The following is a 17,942-nucleotide window of genomic DNA, read 5'->3' on the forward strand; positions in this document are numbered from 1 at the left end:
GTATCCATTGTTTTGGTGTCTTTACAAAAGGCGCATCTGTTGACCTATGTTGCGGCTTTGTATGAGTATCTTTTCCGCTCGTCGAGTTATAATAGCGCCTTGGACTTACACATACCTTAATTATACAGACACAAACAGCATCTAGTCTATCCCATGATACGCATTGTTGAAAGTCGGCAATTAGGCAAGAACCTACGGCGTATTAGTACGAGAGTGGATGCACTACACCAGTACTAGTACTATGTAATTGCATTGTTGATTCGTGTAGCCAGTGTTTCAAATCAATGCTCAGCGTGCTGCGCACTTATCTTTTCCTCCAGCTTATGAACCGTTCGCGTAGTGATGTCGTAGACCATGGGTGAGTGTTTACCAGTGTATTGCGGTCACGTAGCATGCATGACTGTCAGTAATACCAAGATTTCTTGACGTGATTGAAATCACGCCACGACTCGCCGGCGTCTACTTGAAGACAGGGGTAAGTCTCTTTGAGGCGAATCGCCCATTTGTCAATCCAAGGTTTGGCTCTTGGGGTGTCGATATACAGCCTTCTCAACGGGCATTGCGAACGCGAGAGACACGCTTCTACAGCCCGAATCTCTTGTTCCGAGCCATGAGTCTGGTACGTGAAGCTGAAAGTGAGGTCTGTAAGAGATGGTAGGGTCAGGGCGTGGAACGTGTCAATGAGGTAGGCGGGATGATCCCATTCCAGCTGGAGAGATAGGAGCCGAAGGTGGGGCAACCGCGCGGTTCCTTGAGCTGCAACTGGAGGTTCAGTGCGAGCAGTGATATCTGACGAAGAAAAGCGACTCGATACGAGATAAAACTCTTCCAGGTTCGGGAAATCGACAGAGAATTTGACAATATCCAGGACTATAAAACTGTCCTCGGCAACATGATTCACTATGAGACGCCGTAGATTGGAGAAATGGAACGGGAAGACACGGCGGAAGTCGAGTAATTGGCATTCCTCTTCTCCATCCTCCTCCTCATATCTGTAGGGGTCGCGGTACGGATTGTTCTCTTCGGCGACTTCAATATGCAGATTGCGCAATCGGGAGAGGGCTCTATATATGTCAGGGGATCCAGTTACGTCGTCGTTCTCTACCTCGCTATCATCATATTCTTCGTTAGTAAAACGCCAGGTGGCGAGGTAGCAGTCCAACAGGCTTAACGACTCCAAATTTGGGAAGTGCTGAGCGAGCCAGTTGTCCAGTTCGCCGAAACTGACGGACTCAGCCCACGTGCGCCTGCTATTATAGGAGAGTTGAAGGCCTTTACACGTATCTCTGAGCCCAGCAAGAACCCCGTTCTGCTCCATCGCCTTCATACTTTCGGTATTGACGCCGTGGATGAAGAGATGAGTAGGAAGTAGACGAGACCTCGAGATCATCTCCGCGCATCGGGAGGAAGCACGCTTTGAACCGGCCGTGATGTGTATACTGTTCCATAACTTGGGGTCGGCAAGTGCAACCGTCCTCCAACGGCGGCAGACGCGGGAAAGAGAAATCGGAGGAACTGGGATCTGATATGACCGGGAGACGTATTTGAAGATGATGGATAGGACGTCATCCGGCACCCGGATGACGACGGACAAGAATCGCGAGTGCTCTTTCTTTGCGTGTTGCATCCTGACCTTGCTCTGCGATAGATGCTTGATGATGGCGTCGATCTCGTCGACGCCCGAGGACAGGCTCTCGACAAGCTCACAAAGCTGGTGCTGATTGATGCTTGACGTTACATTGTGGTTCGTTCCCAACAGGTGTGCAAACGGTGTGTGTAGGAGAGCCTGATGTTGTCCGTCGGTAACCACGATTAGTGTATTTCAGACAAGTTTAGGTGTAAGCACGTACGTCAATCTCGGAATCGATATTGGATCTAGCCTGAGAGATCTGGGAGGACGCCAGTAAGTGTCGTTCGTCTGTTTCATCAAGGAGATAACCATACACTTTGCGACAACCCCGAAGCCCTCGCCATTTTGCGAAAGATATGAGGAAGCCGAGGCTAGAAACTTCAAGAGGATTGTGTATGATTTCTGTGAGAGCGAACGAATTCTAAGCGCTCGAGAAACCGCAGCTGGTGTTTATGGCAGTCCGTTTGTCCTCGTGTGGCGTGAGCAGAGAGAAACAAGAGCGGAGGAAGTGCGGGCCGGCGACAGAGAGACGCGTCCCACGTGAGCATTGTTCCCGAAAAGGAAGATACAACGCGCCTGCCCCTTATTGTTTTCGAGGTTATTGTTCTGTGACAAGCGAGGCTGAACAAAAAGAATGGCCCAGCAAAGAGAGCGCCCGCTTCACCCGCCCTCTCCTCCCCTCCTTCTTTCTTTTCCACCACGCTCTTTCGCTGGGACGACATGTTGTCGGTCCTCTTTACTGCTTTCTTTGCATTTAGCGCGTCAGTGGGTGAGTTGTCTGGTGCTTGGCAAGTCTGGGGAGGGCGCTGATGCAAAAGACGTAGCTGCGCAAAATGTTTCTGTGGTTTGCATTGCTGGGCAATGCCTCGAGGGATTCACTAACACTACCAGTACGTTCTTGCTTACTGTGCAGAATCATGCAGTCATCTAAACCACCATTCAAGTTGGCGCTACGCTATCAGCTCCGGGAGCTCAAACCGACGTGATTCTTCTCCCAGATACCTACTCGTCCACATCGAACCCCGAGCTCCTCCACAACCTCCTCACCGCATCATCCGCATCACTCTCCCCCGCCACCGGCTTCTCCAACTCGAGCGGCCAGTCGTCCGTTTCGCTCCCCCTAACACTCGCCCTTCAGCCAGGCATGGCCATCTACCCACAGGCCCTATACTCAGGCCAAGCCCAGTTCTCGACGCTCCCCAGCACCCCACAAACAAACACCTCCATCCCCTTCAGCGCCAGCTCGCTCTCACTCGCCCCCAACGTCTGGGCCGCCGTCTCCGCCGGCTCGTCCAGCACCCGCGTCATCCTCTGGTCTTCCGTGCCCGACACCGCCCAGCTGCCTACCACCGCATCCGGCTCGCTCGCGCTGCTCGACATGCAGTCCGCGTCTTGCTCCCCGCAGTGCTCCGGCAACGGCGTGTGCTCCGCCTCTGGCACCTGCACCTGCCCCGCGGGCTTCACCGGCTCCTCGTGCGAGTCGTGCGTGTCCGGCCACTTCGGGCCGCAGTGCGCGGCGTGCCCCGCAGGATGCACGGAGTGCGACGATGGGATCAACGGCTCGGGTGTGTGCGCCGCGTTCGCGGTGAGCGATCCGCCGGCGAGCTGTAATTGCGTGAACGGGGAGTGCGGGAGTAATGGACAGTGCACGTGTTTGCCGGGATGGACGGCGGCGTCGAACGGGACGCAGTGTGCGCAGTGCGCGTCGGGGTATTTTTTGGACTCGTCTGGGAACTGCGAGAGTGAGTGCGTCGTGGCTCTTTGCTCCGAGTCGGTTTATTGAATACGTGTCTTTGCAGTCTGCCAACTTGGCTGCGCGGAGTGCTCGGATGGCACGGGCGACTGTATCTCCTGTGCCTCGGGCTTCACCCAGGACGCGAACGACAAGACCAAGTGCGACTCCACGGGCCAGACGACGTCGAGCGGCACCGCGTGCCCCGACGGGAGCTTCAGCGCCGGGTCGTCGTGCCAGGCGTGCTCGCCATCGTGCCAGACGTGCCACGGGTCGACGTCGAACGACTGTATCATCTGCGCAACGGGCACGTACTCGCTCGGCGGAAACTGCGTGCAGACCAACAGCGGCGGTGTGTGCGCGGGGACGAGCATGATCGCCAACAATAACAAGCACGAGTGTGACAGTGAGTGTTTGTCTTGGCTTCATTCCGCTTATGCTTTCGGTGAGGAGCTGACGAATGGTGCTAGCTTGCCCGTCGAAGTGCACCTCGTGCCAGATCAGCTCGTTTAGTGCCGCGTCCACGATCAACCAGGCCCAGTGCACGGGTTGCCTGCCTGGTTACGTTCTTTCTCAAGGCCAATGCGTTGAAAGCTGCCCGTCGGGGACGTTCCTGTCGCCCACGGACAACCTGACCTGCACCGGTCCGTCGTTCTCCTCTTAATCTCGTCTCTTCCCGGCGATCTGACCTATCCTCCAGCATGCAGCTCATCCTGCGGCACCTGCGCCGGCTCCGCCTCCTTCTGCCTCACCTGCACCAACAACCAGATCGCCGCGAACGGCACGTGCGTGAACACGTGCCCGTCCAACACCTTCAGCGCCTCGGGGCGCTGCATCGCGTGCCACCCGGACTGCGCGACGTGCGCCGGCGGGTCGTTCGACCAGTGCACGAGCTGCGCGAAGACGCTGCCCGTGCTCACCAGCGGGCGGTGCCTCGCGACGTGCAGCCAGAATCAGTACCTGGACGGCACGTCCGCGGCGTGCGAGGCGTGCGATAGCAGCTGCGCGAGCTGTTCTGGGCCGGGGCCGAACGCGTGTCTCGCGTGCAGCAGCAGCAGTAATGTTCTGCGCGGCGGGGCGTGTGTCGCGGCGAACTGCACGGGCGGGGCGGGCGTGGTGAGTGGGCTCGGGGCGTGTTTGTCGGAGCTTGTGCTCGTGCCGAGTAACACGTCGAGCGGGGGGTCGAGTGCGCCGCTGCCGAGCATCACGGGGATATCGTCGCCGACGGTTGTGAGTAGCAGCTCGGGGCGGCTGCAGTGGTGGGAGATACTGCTTATGGCGCTTGGGTGCGCGTTTATTTTCCTGGTGGTGGTGATGTGCTGGCGCCGGCGCGCGAGGAAGCAGAGGCAGAAGGCGACGGCGGCGTTTGCGAGCGCGAAGCAGCTGGATAGGAAGGAAGGGTGGCGGTGGAAGCTTATCCGGTTCGGCGAGCGGCTTATGGGTGGTGGTGGTGGCGACGCGCAGAAGCACGCGGACGCGGGCGAGATCGCGCTGTGGAAGATGCGCGCGGCGGAGGAGGCGCGGCATAATCAGTATCGCGAGCGCGAGATGGAGAAGATGATGATGAGCGGCGGCGGCGGGTACGCGCATTCGCACTCGCACGCGGGCTCGAGCCGCGGACCGTCGCCCCTGCCCTCGCTCTACGAAGGCCGGCACGGACACGACGGCACCAAGGAGTGGTACGATGAGGCGTTCGAGCGCGAATACGACGCGCCGCCAAACGACCACCGCTTCTCGTCGCACTCGGTGTTCTCGCAGGTGACAGGGGTGCCGCGGAGCGGGCCGGAGCCGCGGCAGCCGGTGCGGACGAACCCGCTGACGTCGCGGTTCAGCACGACGACGCTCGGGACGTCGTCGGGCGTGTCGCGCTCGGCGGGGGAGCGGAACAAGAGCAAGCGCAAGACGCCGTCGCCGCGGGCGCCGAGTGTTGCGCAGGAGTACGCGATGTCGGTGCGCAAGGGGTCGCCATCGCCGCGGTTGCTGCAGAAACCCTTGGTGCCGACGCACACGGGCGACTCGGGGTCAAGGAATCCGTTCCGCCAGTGATCGTGATTGCTTTGTCTCTTGTTATGGGTTATCGAGGACACGTTTCGCACCGCATTGTGGCTGCGGGGGCCATGAGGAGAGCGGCGCGGCGACGGAGGCCACGTCCGAGGTCGCCAAAAGACGGGAGGGGGAGGGGAAAAGGGCGGGTGAAAAGGTAGATGGGTAAGCGAGACGCGGACGACTGCTCTTGGTCGCTAGCTGCAGCTGGGACCCCACGGGCATGGGGACGGGTGAGACTGGCGGTTGCAGCGGCGGCCCTGAGTTGTCGGGTATTACGGAAGGGAGAGAATCTGAGGCCGAGGAGGGGTGTGGCGTACGAGGCGAACCACACCGCTGGCTCTGAGTCGACGCGGGGTGGACTCGGAGTGCTAGGAGGGCTCATAAGAAAGATGGGCGAGGATGGACTGGGTGGAGTGGGCCATTTGTACTGTTGCTGTCAGCTATGGATGACTGGGGAACTGGGCAATGCCATCCGCTCGTCTGGAAATCAGGATCTCGGGTCTCGGGATTACACGTTGGCGCTGGTTCCAGGTTACAAAACTTGCAGCTTGCAGCGGGACACGGACTAATGGGCACATCTGCCATCTCATCTGTAAATAATTGCTGTCAGCCATGACACTCACGAGGACGTCAATGCACACCTCCATCGATTATAACATCGGACCACGGGACGCACAACCCGGGCCTTCGAGAAACCCCAGACTCTCCCCAGGTTCTTTTCAGATCGCGCGTCCGTGGAGGCGTCCGCATTGCTTTATATTGCCTCGCTCCCATTCGACGATCCCCACGGAGCCTCCACCCATCCGGATCACCCACAGTCCAAACATGGCCGCAAGTTTCAGAAAAGTACGACGGAGCGCCCATCTCGGCCTCGGACCTTGCCTTTCACTTCGGCTCGACGCGCCACCACACCACACACGGAGAACATCACAACCGCTGTACTATTAGGCTATATGAAAAGAGACCAGGCAGAATATTCTAGGATACAGGTATATGAGCGTGTAGCGTGGTATGTGGCACAGGACAAGCACTATGTTGGCGTAATACAAAAACTTCCGTTCTAAGATCGTAAAAGCGACGTCAAAATGAGATGAAAGCAACACACAAACAAGAAAGAAAAAGGTTCAAGGTCCATGCGAGATGCGATGCGGTATGATCGTCCCTCGCTGCCCTCTGCGCACGTGCACTCGACGCTGCCATCCCCGCTCGTCTCCGCAGACGCTCCGACACGAACTTCACGGGCGCTACTCCGCCGCAGGAGGTTCGGAAGGAGCATCTGCGCGGGGATAAACACAAACGCACAGGCAAAGGTCACGATGAGGGCAAAGACGACGACGGCGGAGTGGTCTGGTCGACCGACATCCCGGGCTCCCGCTCCGACCCGGAAGACGCGGACTGGCCGCGCCCGTACACGCTTCTCGACCGCGCCGCCATATTCCGCACCATGGCCGCGTCCGCCGACCCGTCGCGCACCCAGCTCGGCGGCGGCGGACGGCGCGCAGACGCGGTCAACTTCCAGCCGTGGGGCGGGCCCGAGGCGTCGCAGGACCGGTATGTTGTCAAGCAGCTCGATATTGGGGGGAGGTTGTGGACTGTGAGCGCTGTTTTTGACGGTGAGTTTTCCTTTCGTTCTGTTTCTTTCTTGCTCCGAGCCGAGGCTTGGCCTGCGGGTGGGGCTTAGGCTTAGGCTTTAAAGTTTTCGAATACATTAGGCGTTGACCGACATTGAGTCGATGACTCGGCCCTTTGGACTCTGGGCTCTGGGGTGCATAAATGAGGCACGGAGAATCCTCGCATCGCCCACCCTCTTGCCTTTTTTTCGCTTCCGCTCACAGCCACGCTGATGCTGATCACAACGCTAATGCTAAACACCGTATTCATCCAGGCCACCTCGGCAACGCGACCGTCGCACACGCAGCACACCACGTCCCGATCATCATCCTCGAGCAGCTCACAGCGCTCCTCGCGCGACACGGCGGCAGCGCCGCGGACGCGCGCGCACTCGAGACGGTCCCGCCGCCGCTCATCGCGGACACGCTCTCGCGCGCGGTGACCGCGTTCGACGACGCGATCGCCAACGACGTGCTCGAGCTGTTCCCGGGCGGACTCGACGCGCTCGCGCACACGCCGGACGACGAGATCAGCGCGGTGCTGAACGACCAGCGGAACGGCGGGGAGAACTTTCGCAAGGCGCAGTTGTGCATGTATGGGACGACGGCGGTGGTCGCGCTTGTTGATCCCGAGGGCGAGAATCTGTGGGTGGTTAATTTGGGGGATTGTCAGGCTAGTGAGTGGTTTTTTCTTCTTCTTCTTGGATTGGTGTGCTGTGGGTGGGCGCTGAAGTTTATGGGGTTAGTTATGGTCGCGGTGGACGCTGAAGGCGAGCCGACGGTGGAGGTCCTGACCAACGTCCACAACGCGGACTGTCCGCCCGAGGTCGAGCGCGTGCGGAGCGAGCACCCCGGCGAAGAGCCCGTCATCGACGGCCGCGTGCTCGGCGCCATCGCTCCCTCTCGGTGTGCGTCTTTTGTCTCGTACTACGGTCTAACATCCACTGACCACCAATTTATATCGCGCAGGCATCGGCGACGCCCCGTTCAAGCAGCCCCCGGAGTTCACCCGTCGGATACTGTACAACCTCTTCCCGGGGCACCACGCCGACACGTCGCCGTGGGAGGAGTTCCTCGTGCACAACCACACGCCGCCGTATATATCCGCAACGCCTGAGATCACGCATTATCCGATCGCTGAGCCCTCTTCGCCTACCGCTGCCCCCGCTGGTGCTGGTGCTGCTGGTGCTGGTGCTGGTGCTGGTGCTGCTCCTGGCGGCTCCGCGTCTGGTACGAAAATAGGTGCGCGGAGGAATCCACGACGGTACCTCATCCTGTGCTCGGACGGCTTCACGGACGTGTGCGCGCTCCCGAGTCAGCGGCAGCAGCGCGTCGTCGAGGCGTGGGCGCGCGAGTGCTGCCGCGGCCCCGCTTTGCCGGCGGCCGCTGCTAATAGCGACAAGCGCGGGACCACGGCGGAAGAGGAGGAGAACCTCGCGCTGCGGCTGCTGTGGCACGCGTTCGGCGGGACAGAGCGGAGCGTGTCGCGGGCGCTCACGGTCGATATGGGCACGGAGGCCGCGTGGCTGGATGATATGGCGCTTGTTGTGCAGACGCTGTGAGGGGCGGTTCGTCTCGCTTCTTGTCTTTTTCTTTCTTTCTTTCTTTCTTTCTTTCTTTCTTTCTCTGGTTTCTTATTTTTTCCTCGCGCGACTCTCATTGATATCTCCGCTTTCCCGATACCTACGCTACCCCATTGCGCCCTCAAGGGCTGCCCTAATGCGTCCTGTCTGCTCTTTTCAAGTCATCCGCTCGCTCGCTCACGACCATTCATGGCTTTTTACTATCATCCATCCATCCATCCAGCAAAATCATACCATACCATACCATACCATACCATACCTTAATCGCTGTTACCCGACCTAATGCTTTCGTTCTTGCTGTTTTCCAAGTCGTCTTCACGTTGTTATCAAGTTATACCTTAGCCGCATATTTAATACCCGCGTCGTATTATTGCCCATCTTACGGATACATGATCAAATTTAATACTTGATTTGTCGAGCTACATTTGCGTTTTTGTTAACTTACCAATCTATTAGTATGCCTTGATTTTACTATGGTAAATGCTGTATCGCTCAAATTTTAAAGTGAGAGGTGCGGTCTAACGCGGTGGACTAGGGAGGGTCGGACCGAACGTTACAGTGACAGCGAAAGCGACAGTCACGCTATAAAGTCACATTTCGGGTCTCACCACTTTGCCGTACGCAAGCTACACCGCTGCTCTTGTACACCTCGTGGTCCAAGGTCTCATTTACTCTCCCCCTCGTGTCCCCGGACCATCAAGGATACACTAGAATTGCTGCTGCGATGGCGTTCTCATCGACCTTTGCACACTGTGTACGGTTTGCTTCTTTGGCGTCTGCGCGATATGTTGCTGAACCGTGTCGCTGCCTCACTGGGACGGTTCCTTGTTACAGATACCTACTTTTGACGCTGAGATTAATGTGAGTGCACACCCGTCTACAGCATGTACTCCGTTGTGCCTTCGTCCCTCCTGATTATGCTTGCGGAATGCAGAAACTTTCGCGAACACCTTTTGTTCACCTGTATGGAACAAACTACAACAGCTCATCAGAGACGAAAAGGGCCAGATTAAGGGCATCACCGAGGATCTAACTGCAGCCCTTGAAGACATTGGCTCTATCATCCAGTATCTTGCTGAAAAGAAGGCTTCGCTGGAGTGCATGAGGCGCGAACATGCTCGGTTCTCTTCAGTGGTGGGGCGCCTACCGGGGGACGTCTTGTCCATCATCTTCGAGCACGGCATACCCTCTCCTTCAGGAGGTAGATCCGACCCGTCTCAGGACGATCCCTTGCTCTCCGTTAAAGTCGCCTGGGTTTGTCGACGCTGGAGAACTGTTGCACTCAGTAACCCGAAGCTGTGGAACAAGATCCATCTCGACGGGAGCAAGGTAGTGCCGGGCGCGAGCTCGCCTCGTTTCGCTGAGCTGGCTGCACGGTGTCGTGCGCATCCAACATACTTGTTTATTCGTAGCCCCAAGTTTTCAGAGTTGGAAGAGAGCGGGATGCTTGAAGGCCTGAGAGGCGCGTGCAGGGGCATTGAAGCACAGTCGCAGCGGGAAGAGCCTTCTTCCGAGTCATCTGGATCGCTGGCTCGCTCGAATCTTTCCCAACCTCGCGTCCCTATCCCTGACAGGCTACCACATTGTTCATGAACCGGAATGGGCTGCTGAGCAGCTACTTCCAGCCTTTTCGCAGCTCTCCAATCTGTACATCCAGTTCGCAAAAGCAAGGAACGCAGGCTTCCGTGCATTTGATCCGCGGGCTATCTACCAGCTGCGCTCGCCCACTCTGCGACGCCTAGTTATCCATGCTCTCCCGATACCCTGCCATTCGACACTCGACACGAATCAACTAGCGACTAGCTTTCCTGGTTTGGAGGAGCTCCGCATCTTTGGCCATCCCGTACAACGGTCACGCGCGCAATCGCTGGTATCTTCGGAGCCACCCACAAGGACAGCGCTTTTCTCGCAGCTGAGAGCCTTGTCATTGGTAGTGGATTGGAATAGTGTTGAAGGCTTTATTCGTGCATTCCAGCCTTTGGTTCTCCCGGCGCTTTCAGAGCTCAACATCGCCATCTGTCTGCCGTGTAATGAGGAAGGTGTGCAGACTCTGGCTGTGGAAGGATGCCTTGCTCGTTCGCGTTGCCCGCTGGAGCGGATGAACGTGGTTAACATGAGGGAGAGTGCGTGTTGGGTCGATGCATGGGTGGAGCGCCTCAGAAACACCTACCCGCAACTTCGGCTGGGCGATTATCACTGCGACATCGATACGACCAAAGCGGCCTGGTATCAGTAACCGAAAACACGTTCTGCGGTGTGCCAGATGATACCCTACTCCGCATTTGGACAGCACGACCAACATTGACAAGCGCCCGAATCGATACTGGAACGTCACAGAGGAGCGGACACTGCAGGTGTTGCGACGGCGCTCCGCACAGTCACTGCGCCCCACTGGAGCAAATGCGGAATTGAAAGCCGGGGAGGAATAGGGGAGAATCACTCGCTATGCGACTGGGACATGTTTTTCTGTTTCCGGTTCGCTCTTGCTTCTTTCTGTTCCCTTTGGCTGTTACCTCATGAGGACAGATGGACTGCCATAATCTCCCCACTTCCAGTTCTCAGGCGCTCATACTTAATACAAAACATCGATATAGACTTCGTAGGTTGCGATCTTGTTTCCAGAGTTTGACGCCCACCAGTACGTATTCTTCCGCGCTCCTCGGGTTCCGAATTTCACCCCATACTTCCGCATGCATTCACGTCTGGGTTTCTGCATGTGACTTGCGGACGCAGCGAAGATGCCCTCTAGTCTAACAATGTCCAAACGCGCCCCTAAAAACCGATCACGTTGACGCCATGACCATTTGCGTGCTTTCCATAGTCCAATCTTGTCGCGGACGCTCTATCGTCCATTAGTGATGATGCCATGCTTACTCGTGCCCGCTCTCACACTGCTAATTATGGCATCACAGGAGATCATAGGATAGGACCAGTACTTATAAATCATCAGCATTATGACCACGCCTCACATACCAAGACCTGACCCTTTACTCGCGTCTTCGTCTTTTCTTTCACGCTATGGCTGGCTCTTCTGAGGTTGAGGTGCGAATCTATTTCGACCTAATCCGCCCCATATCCCGTGCTCATCGCTATCTCTGACACAAACATAGCCTCCTTTGCGGAAATCTTCCGAGACAAGATACAGCGCCACATCAGGTGATAATGAGTGCCAGCTTCGCGAGATCAACAAGGAGTTGACCTCGTGCATCCACACACTATTGATACAATCACGGAGCATCTTTTAGAGAGCAAGGCCAAGCGACGACGCATAAAAATAGAGCGCTCCCAATTCCTATCTGTTGTCGGTCGAGTGCCAGACGACGTTCTTATCATCATCTTTGAGTTTTCTGGCCCTCTTCTCAACATTTCCCGTGTCTGTCGCCGCCGAAGAGTGGTCGCACACGCCAGCCCGAGACTCTGGAATAGAATATATGTCAGTGCTCAGCAACTCGCAAATGCTCCTTCTCGGTGCACGGAGACGATCTCACGATCTCACCCCCATCCCTCCCAGCTAATCAACCTGCACATTGACATTGACGGGGGTCCCCGCCAACATCTCCCGTTTGAGCGCACGTTCCCCTTTGCTTTCCGTGACGTACGGTTTCTCATATTGCAACATTCTGCCGAGAGGGGACTTCTGATGATCGACTTCACGCAACTCTTTTCCAGATTTCCGCGTCTTGAAGAACTCTATCGTACTTTCTTCCTTTTGCTTTGCTTTGCCAGAACCATCTAGCGCGGGGATGGCACATTTCTCTCGTCTAAAGGTCCTTTCTCTCCAACGGCAATGTATTCTGCACTACATAGAATAATAGATTAATTTAAACCCTGTAGGGAATAAAATTGTGACCTACCAAGAATTGATGCAGTGTCAGCCATACAATGATTAATGAAGGCTGTAAACGGCGCGTGACACGGACAATGGATGAATCGATGACATTGTGATTTGTGATCAATTGTCACGGTGACTGTCACATTCTACTTGCATTCAACTGTCACTCCTTTGCTTGCTCCTTTGACGCAAACGTCTCTTCTTCTCATACAACAGCCGCGACTCTGTTCCGTTCTGTGCAGCAGTATCTTATCAAGGTCATCTCCCTCTGCAACAGCACAAACTGTCTCTATATGATGGTTCTCTCGGTCTGTGCGCACTTCGTGCGTTTTACTCATTAGGGACTTCGGCACTGGATTACTGAAAGTCACCGGGTCCGTTCTCACTACAGATACCCAGCCTTGATGCTGAGATTTATGTGCGTGTGTTTACACTTCCAAGCCGCGCTCTGCCCTATCTTCACCACTGCTAACATCGGCACCTCTGGAGTCTAGAAGCTTGCACGAACGCCTTTCGCTCATCTCTGCGGAACGAACTATCACACCTCATCAACGATAGACAAGAGTCACATTAGTGAAATCATCAGAGATTTAGCTACGGCCGTCGACGAGATGGATGCTATTGTACAGCAACTAGCCGAACGGAGGGCCTTCCTTGAATACGCGAAGCATGAACACGCTCGGTTCTCGTCCATTGTGGGGCGAATACCGGAGGACGTCTTATCCATCATCTTCGAGTACACCATACCGTCTTATTTGACGGGAAGAGGTGGCTTGTCGCAGCGGAGGTCGTCCCTCTCCCTCAACGTGTCTCGAGTTTGTCAACGCTGGCGGACTGTCGCACTCGGCAACCCAAAGTTATGGAACAAGTTTTATGTGAACATGACCAAGGTTGCAATAAATGCCGTTCCTCCTCGCTTCTTCGAGCTAGCGGCAAGATGCCGTCTACATCCTACTTATTTGTTCATCCGCAGTCTGAGATATTCACGGTTGGAACAGAGCGGAATACCCGAAGGCCTAAGCAACACCTGCAAGGGCGTTGAGCTGTTTTGTCCGCGCGTCAGCTATCGGTCCATGTCCCCTATTCTTCTAGATAGATGGCTTGCTCGAAACCTACCTAACTTGGTGTCCTTATCTCTCTTAGGATACCATCTTCAAGTCATCAAACCCGCTCAGGTTGATCAGCCGCACCTTCCAGCCTTCTCTCGGTTATCTAACCTGAATGTCCATTTTGTCAATGACTTTGATGTACAAAACTTCCGGGATGTGGATCTACGCGCTGTCTACCAGCTGCGGTTGCCCGCCTTGCGACGTCTAGTTCTTTTCCTTACCCCGGTACGCTACCGCAAACCCATAGACATGATTCAACTGGCCGATAGCTTCCCCGGCTTGGAAGAGCTTCATATCTATAGCTGTTCAGAATCAAATACAAAACCGTCGTCCACAGGACGGACGGCCACTTTCTCTCACCTGAAAGTCTTGACATGGGTACACAAGCAGTGCACGTTGAATCAGTTTCGTCATGCATTTCAATCGTTGGTGCTCCCGTCACTCTCGGAGCTCACTTGTACCTTCACCCTGAAACCCGCCGGAACGATAGACAGTCGGTCCGTGGAAGTACTAGAAGCATGTCTTACTCGTTCTCAATGTCTCCTTAAACGGATGAATGCCGCCAGTGCCGCCAGCCTGGACAGCTCTTGGAACCGCCCATGGGCTGAACGACTTCGGAATGCCTATCCGCAACTTCAGTTGGTCAACGAAAAAACCTACTTCGATGTCAACGAGATCAAGGCTGCTTGGTATCACTAGCACAGAGGAATGTATGTGACACATAATTGGACGTGGTAATGTCAGTGTGCTGATCTGAATAATATTGCAGTCGATGAGCACATAAAAAGGGATTCAAAATACATATGGGATGCGTTTGCGTTACAGGGCTTAGCGGAGGTCAACAGGAAGAGCTACGAGTGGTAATATGACTCCTGCACATCAGAGAGGAACTGGCTTGTTCTTTTGTTGCGTATTGGCTGCGTAAGACTCTTGCTCATAGTATGCTAAACGTCGACATGAAACACGGGCGCGCTATGAAATACTAATCACTGACGCAAGTATTTACGTTGGAGTTTGTTGATCACCGAGGTGTCTGATTCGAGGAGTGCATGCAGAGTGCATGTGTGCATGTGTTTTAGGGTGTTCTAGCGCGTGGATGCATTGCAGACCACGCTGGGGAGTGTGAAAGAAGATTATTCATGGATACCGAAGGTAAGAAGGCTGATGGATGCGCAATGGAAGCGCGTGGTTGCTGTCGGGGTGAGCATGCTGTGTATGGCACGCCAGGTCCGTGCGGTGCGTGCAGGATGCCCTTTGGGCGCTTGTCCGGGGTTTGCCCACATGGACGCGACGCGCTATCACAGACCTTCCCCGCTCAACCAGCACATCTCTTCGGTCGCCATGGCCAGCACGTATAAATCCCTCGGTCCCTCCGCAATGGAATCCCCGCTCTTCGCCTGCAGCCTCCTTGCCCTCTCAGTCGCCTCGTCGCCGTGATCATGCCCTCGTTCAGCACCCTCCTTCCCCTCGTCGCGCTCGCGACCGCCGTCCAGAGTTTCGTCACTGTTCCTCTCAATCCCATCACTGGACGCGAGGGTGCTTACCTCAAGGGCCTCCCCGAGGCGAACCGTCAGCGCGCTGCTGCGCTCAAATCTGGAAAGAGCGCAACTGCACCCGCGTCGAACCTCGCGTACGTGCAGTACACCACGAGCGTTGGTGTCGGTAACCCGCCGACGTACTACAACCTCGTCGTAGACACGGGAAGCTCGAACACCTTCGTCGGGTAAGCAGTGTATTCCATAATACTGCGCACACATGTGGCTAAAATGCATGAACAGAACGGGTAAGAAGTACGTCCGCACGAACACGAGCGTCTCCACCAACGAGAATGTCAATGTCACCTACGGCCAGGGCTTCTTCACGGGCAAAGAGTGTGAGCATCTTCTTTACGTGTGATCCTGTCCTTCCTTCTCACCTGGAACACTACGGCTAGACATCGACCAGGTCACACTCGCGCCTGGCCTGGTTATCAAGAACCAGTCCATCGGTGACGCCCTCAAATTCGCGTACTTCGACGGCGTCGACGGCATTGTCGGCGTTGGGCCCGTTGATCTCACCACTGGCACGCTCGCGCCTGACGAAAACGAAGCCATCCCTACAGTGCTCAACAACGCGCTCAAGCAGGGCCTCATCGAGGAGGAGATTCTCGGTGTCTCATTCAAGCAGGCGGGCCAGTACAATGACACGAGTGCGTAAACTTGAATATATGCGCCTACTAAATGAATGCTGATGCTCCTTGGAAGACGGTGCTCTAACATACGGTGGCATCGATTCGTCCCTGGTACCTTTTTCTCGGCTTCATTGTGAGTATATGCGTGCGATAGCTAACATGCTCGTACCTCTAGTACACCGGCGACCTAACCTACACCCCGCTCACCAAGACCGAGCCGGCAAACTACTACTGGGGTATCAACATTACCAAGGCCACCTTCGGCAAGACCTCACTCTTCGACAAGTCCTACGCTGGCATTGTCGACACCGGCACTACCCGTACGTCTCTTCGCTTCCCTTTCAGGTCTACCCCGCATATACTCACCATCCCTCCCTCATCGCCCGCAGAGGTCCTCATCGCCGACGACTTCTTCGCTAAATACACCGCCGCCATCCCAGGCTCATACCAGGACAACAACACAGGCCTGATCGTCATCCCGCCCGCGTCCGTGTCCAAGATCCAGAACCTGACGCTCGAGATCGGCGGCAAGGACTTTGTGCTCGACGTCGGTGCGCAGCTCATCCCGCAGGACGAGAACGAGGCCTGGGGCGGCGAGAACGGTACGCAGTACGGCGTCGTCGGCGGGCTCGGGTCGCCGAGCGGCGAGGGGCTCGATTTTATTGTGGGACAGACGTTCTTGGAGAGGTATTACTCGGTGTATGATGCGAAGAATGGAAGGGTTGGGTTTGCTTACACGTGAGTCGCTCTTCGGGCTTGAAGTTGTTTGTGGATTGGTGCTGACGAACGGCAATAGTAACCATACTTGGTCGACGTGATCGACTGCTAACGACGCTTTGAGAACAGCTTTTGTGCCGTGAATTAATTTAAGACTTCGCGAGTTATTAGACACGTATATCGCATTAATGTTATCATTTCGCTTTCGCCACACAGCCCAAGAGATAGCAGGGCGCGACATGAGCAAATAGTTTACTTGCGCCGCTTCGCAAGTCATAGTCACTTCTAGGCTTGTTTCGGGCAGACCTTCACCTCTGTTTCCATGTGAGTTTTCTTGTGATAAGGTGCACTGCCTGGCTATCCGATCTGCAGCTTCGGCGAGCACTCAGCGTGACCTGCGATGAACGTACGTCGTCCTTCCGGACCCTCTTCTTGGTCCCCTCAGTCATTCGTGATTGAGGCGGGAGTTTTGAAACAATTATGAAGTGGAGCAACCTGGCACTGCACGACTTTCTCATTTTCGAACTCAGGTGCACCTAGCGTTCACCTGTGCCTTCTTCGCCTTGCGTAAAAGGTAGCCATGTGTCCAAGCACTGCTGGAAGAAAAATAGAAGTAACACGCCTTTGTACCTTACTAAGTTTGGGAAAGTTCTGCCCGCCCTAGTTCGTTCGCCTATGTCGCACACGCTTAAGCTATGCTTATCGTTCACCGCGAACCTCCGCTACTTGACGGTGACATGGCTTCTGGCTGTGATGTTGAGCGCCGAATGACGGCCGCCCGCAATCTCTGATGTTTTTAAGGCTAACAGCCTGCTCAGCCCTAATAATAGGACATACAGCCACTAGTGTATGAAGGGCATACACTTAAGACACTGTCAGTGGACGCGTCACGATACTTGGTAGCTTTTCAAAAACCAGTATTCGGGCTTACTCAAATATCGATTTGAGGCTCAAACATCTTTTTTTTTTCGCGTAATCTAGATCGTCATTAAGTGATGCGAAAAAGGCGTTAGGTTCAATCGCTCGCATAAGGGTTAGCAGTGAGCGGACATTTGCATTAGGCCCGAACGTTTATTTTGGGCACTCATAACATCGCTACTGTGAGTCAAAATCTCACCCAATCCGTGATGTAGAATGATGCCCCAAGCACTGGCAATCGATTGCTGAGCATAACGCTGTGGTGTATCGGGCGTTAAACAAATCGACATAAAAACCTAGCTGGTATTCGATTCCCATTTAGTCCCTCAAGAACCACCACCAGTCACCCCGTGTCTTTTCCCGCCATGGCCCTATACTATACATGGCTGTTCGTCAAAGCGGGCAGTTATGCAAATGGTATTTGACCGTTTTCTCCCTGTTGACAGAGCAATATTACTTGACACTGTCTCTATTTAGTGTCAATGGGCGCTCTAATCGTCTATGACTACCGTGAGCTTGGTTTTATCCTTGATTTTATTAGGACAAACTCACGCGTAAATTAGTCATTCACCTAGATGAAGAGGTAGGTCTCGAT

General features: G+C 55.2%; 5 protein-coding genes across 5 annotated transcripts; 4 read left to right on the forward strand and 1 right to left on the reverse strand.

Moving 5' to 3' along the window:
* Nucleotides 1-403: 403 nt before the first annotated feature.
* CONPUDRAFT_150413 (uncharacterized protein) lies at nucleotides 404-1,974 on the reverse strand (the record flags this gene model as incomplete). Its single annotated transcript, XM_007766854.1, has 3 exons — nucleotides 404-1,786; nucleotides 1,851-1,889; nucleotides 1,945-1,974. The coding sequence occupies 3 exons, from the start codon at nucleotides 1,972-1,974 to the stop codon at nucleotides 404-406; spliced, it is 1,452 nt and encodes a 483-aa protein (XP_007765044.1).
* A 322-nt stretch (nucleotides 1,975-2,296) lies between these two features.
* On the forward strand, nucleotides 2,297-5,467 carry CONPUDRAFT_118536 (growth factor receptor domain-containing protein). The gene is made up of 6 exons (XM_007766855.1): nucleotides 2,297-2,399; nucleotides 2,455-2,520; nucleotides 2,575-3,372; nucleotides 3,430-3,768; nucleotides 3,833-4,006; nucleotides 4,063-5,467. The coding sequence occupies exons 1-6, from the start codon at nucleotides 2,351-2,353 to the stop codon at nucleotides 5,406-5,408; spliced, it is 2,772 nt and encodes a 923-aa protein (XP_007765045.1). The 5' UTR covers nucleotides 2,297-2,350; the 3' UTR covers nucleotides 5,409-5,467.
* A 1,074-nt stretch (nucleotides 5,468-6,541) lies between these two features.
* Nucleotides 6,542-11,143, forward strand: CONPUDRAFT_162777 (protein serine threonine phosphatase 2C; the record flags this gene model as incomplete). The annotated part of the gene is made up of 8 exons (XM_007766856.1): nucleotides 6,542-6,558; nucleotides 6,627-7,021; nucleotides 7,294-7,695; nucleotides 7,765-7,926; nucleotides 7,988-8,576; nucleotides 9,594-10,186; nucleotides 10,227-10,833; nucleotides 10,892-11,143. 8 exons carry the CDS (start codon nucleotides 6,542-6,544, stop codon nucleotides 11,028-11,030), a joined length of 2,904 nt encoding a protein of 967 aa, XP_007765046.1. The 3' UTR covers nucleotides 11,031-11,143.
* A 1,901-nt stretch (nucleotides 11,144-13,044) lies between these two features.
* Nucleotides 13,045-14,241, forward strand: CONPUDRAFT_70374 (uncharacterized protein; the record flags this gene model as incomplete). Its single annotated transcript, XM_007766012.1, has 1 exon — nucleotides 13,045-14,241. The coding sequence occupies one exon, from the start codon at nucleotides 13,045-13,047 to the stop codon at nucleotides 14,239-14,241; it is 1,197 nt and encodes a 398-aa protein (XP_007764202.1).
* A 652-nt stretch (nucleotides 14,242-14,893) lies between these two features.
* On the forward strand, nucleotides 14,894-16,641 carry CONPUDRAFT_142107 (acid protease). Its single transcript, XM_007766857.1, has 7 exons — nucleotides 14,894-15,265; nucleotides 15,321-15,415; nucleotides 15,476-15,730; nucleotides 15,786-15,823; nucleotides 15,888-16,032; nucleotides 16,102-16,450; nucleotides 16,509-16,641. The coding sequence occupies exons 1-7, from the start codon at nucleotides 14,982-14,984 to the stop codon at nucleotides 16,528-16,530; spliced, it is 1,188 nt and encodes a 395-aa protein (XP_007765047.1). The 5' UTR covers nucleotides 14,894-14,981; the 3' UTR covers nucleotides 16,531-16,641.
* The last annotated feature ends 1,301 nt before the right edge of the window (nucleotides 16,642-17,942 follow it).

The sequence above is a fragment of the Coniophora puteana genome, assembly GCF_000271625.1.
Source record: "Coniophora puteana RWD-64-598 SS2 unplaced genomic scaffold CONPUscaffold_2, whole genome shotgun sequence".
Taxonomy (NCBI): domain Eukaryota; kingdom Fungi; phylum Basidiomycota; class Agaricomycetes; order Boletales; family Coniophoraceae; genus Coniophora; species Coniophora puteana.